General features: G+C 37.5%; 1 protein-coding gene across 1 annotated transcript in view; it reads left to right on the top strand.

Moving 5' to 3' along the window:
• Positions 1-1,350, top strand: part of FCER1A (Fc epsilon receptor Ia) — a gene marked incomplete at its 5' end in the record, with an annotated part of 10,809 nt that overhangs the window by 7,440 nt on the left and 2,019 nt on the right. Inside the window, one exon of the mRNA XM_019633948.1 lies at positions 433-690. Coding sequence (XP_019489493.1) covers positions 433-690 — 258 coding nt within the window. The remainder of the gene's footprint in view (positions 1-432; positions 691-1,350) is intronic.

Raw genomic sequence — 1,350 nt, 5'->3', positions numbered from 1 at the left:
AAGCTCCTATGAGATAAAAGAGGACAAAATAGATACTCTCCTAGGCTGACACCCTAGGCAAAATAGGTGTATTCCCTCTCAATGACTAGAATTAACAACACTGGAGATAAAGGGAATACTGGGTTTCAGACCTTCCATGGATAGGCTCAGCAGAAATTTCAGAGAAATTGTATGACCTGAGACTTACTTTTCAAGAGGAGAGAGGATTTATCAATATAGAAGGCAGGTTCTAAGTATTACTATGTTTTCTTTTTATTGAACTTGTGAGCCAAGGAATGTATTAATGATGAACATGGTTTCTGACACACACGCTATGCTTGACCTTATCTATCTTTCATCTATCTATCTATCTATCTATCTATCTATCATCTATCTACCATTTATCCTCTATCTATTCATTGTTAAATAAATAACATAATAAATGCTCTTCAGACTGGCTGCTCATTCAGTCTTCTCCTGACGTGGTGAAGGAGGGAGAACCCTTCCTCCTCAGATGCCATGGTTGGATGAATCGAAATGTCTACAAGGTGATCTACTACAAGAATGACATAGCATTCAAGTACTGGTATGAAAACCACAACATCTCCATTCCCAAAGCCAAATTAGAAGACAGTGGCATCTATTACTGCAGTGGCATTCTTTGGAAGATAAATTATACCTCTGATCGCCTCAACATTACTGTACAAAAAGGTGAGTTAGTAAAGGAAAGGAAGTTAGTCAGTAAAGAAAGGAGCCCATAACAGGGGAAGGAGAGAAGACATCTAAGCTTGAAATAGTTGCATCTTGTAGAGTGGGAGCAGCTGTGATACCTTGGAATGTCTACTAAACTTGCAATGGGAAGATCTGGTATATAGTACATTTCTCAATCTCTGTCTTAGGTTTTTTTTAAAAAAATTATTTAATGTCAATAGTAATACCTATTCATTCACATTATGGAATTTTTATGAAGATTAAATGTGGTAATATTTATGAAATGGATTTGTAAACTGTTACCCGCTGCCCAAGCATAACAAATTGTAATTAGTTTGGATCTCAAAGTCACCTACTGTTCCTGGGGTGAACACTTATATTTATTAAATTGAAAGGGAGTTTCAAAGTTGAAGGAACAAAGGCTGTGAAAATCTTGAAGAGTCTATTCAAGCATAGGAGGACAGGGACAGGAAGCCAACAAGTCTGTTGTCAATAGGCTGCGTGCCTGTGTACTGGAAAAGGAGAAAGAGGGCTTGATGAGGACAAAATAGGCAGGTGTGCTCCCTCTATAGCCAATGAAAAAGACTGCTCTTTCCAAACTTCATGTAAGAGTTAGAGCCTTTGATATATTTGCCTTACAAGCAGGAAATTAGACTTTTT

This window comes from Hipposideros armiger, unplaced genomic scaffold (assembly GCF_001890085.2).
Source record: "Hipposideros armiger isolate ML-2016 unplaced genomic scaffold, ASM189008v1 scaffold_1452, whole genome shotgun sequence".
Lineage (NCBI taxonomy): Eukaryota > Metazoa > Chordata > Mammalia > Chiroptera > Hipposideridae > Hipposideros > Hipposideros armiger.
This window is presented reverse-complemented; position numbering and strand designations above follow the sequence as displayed.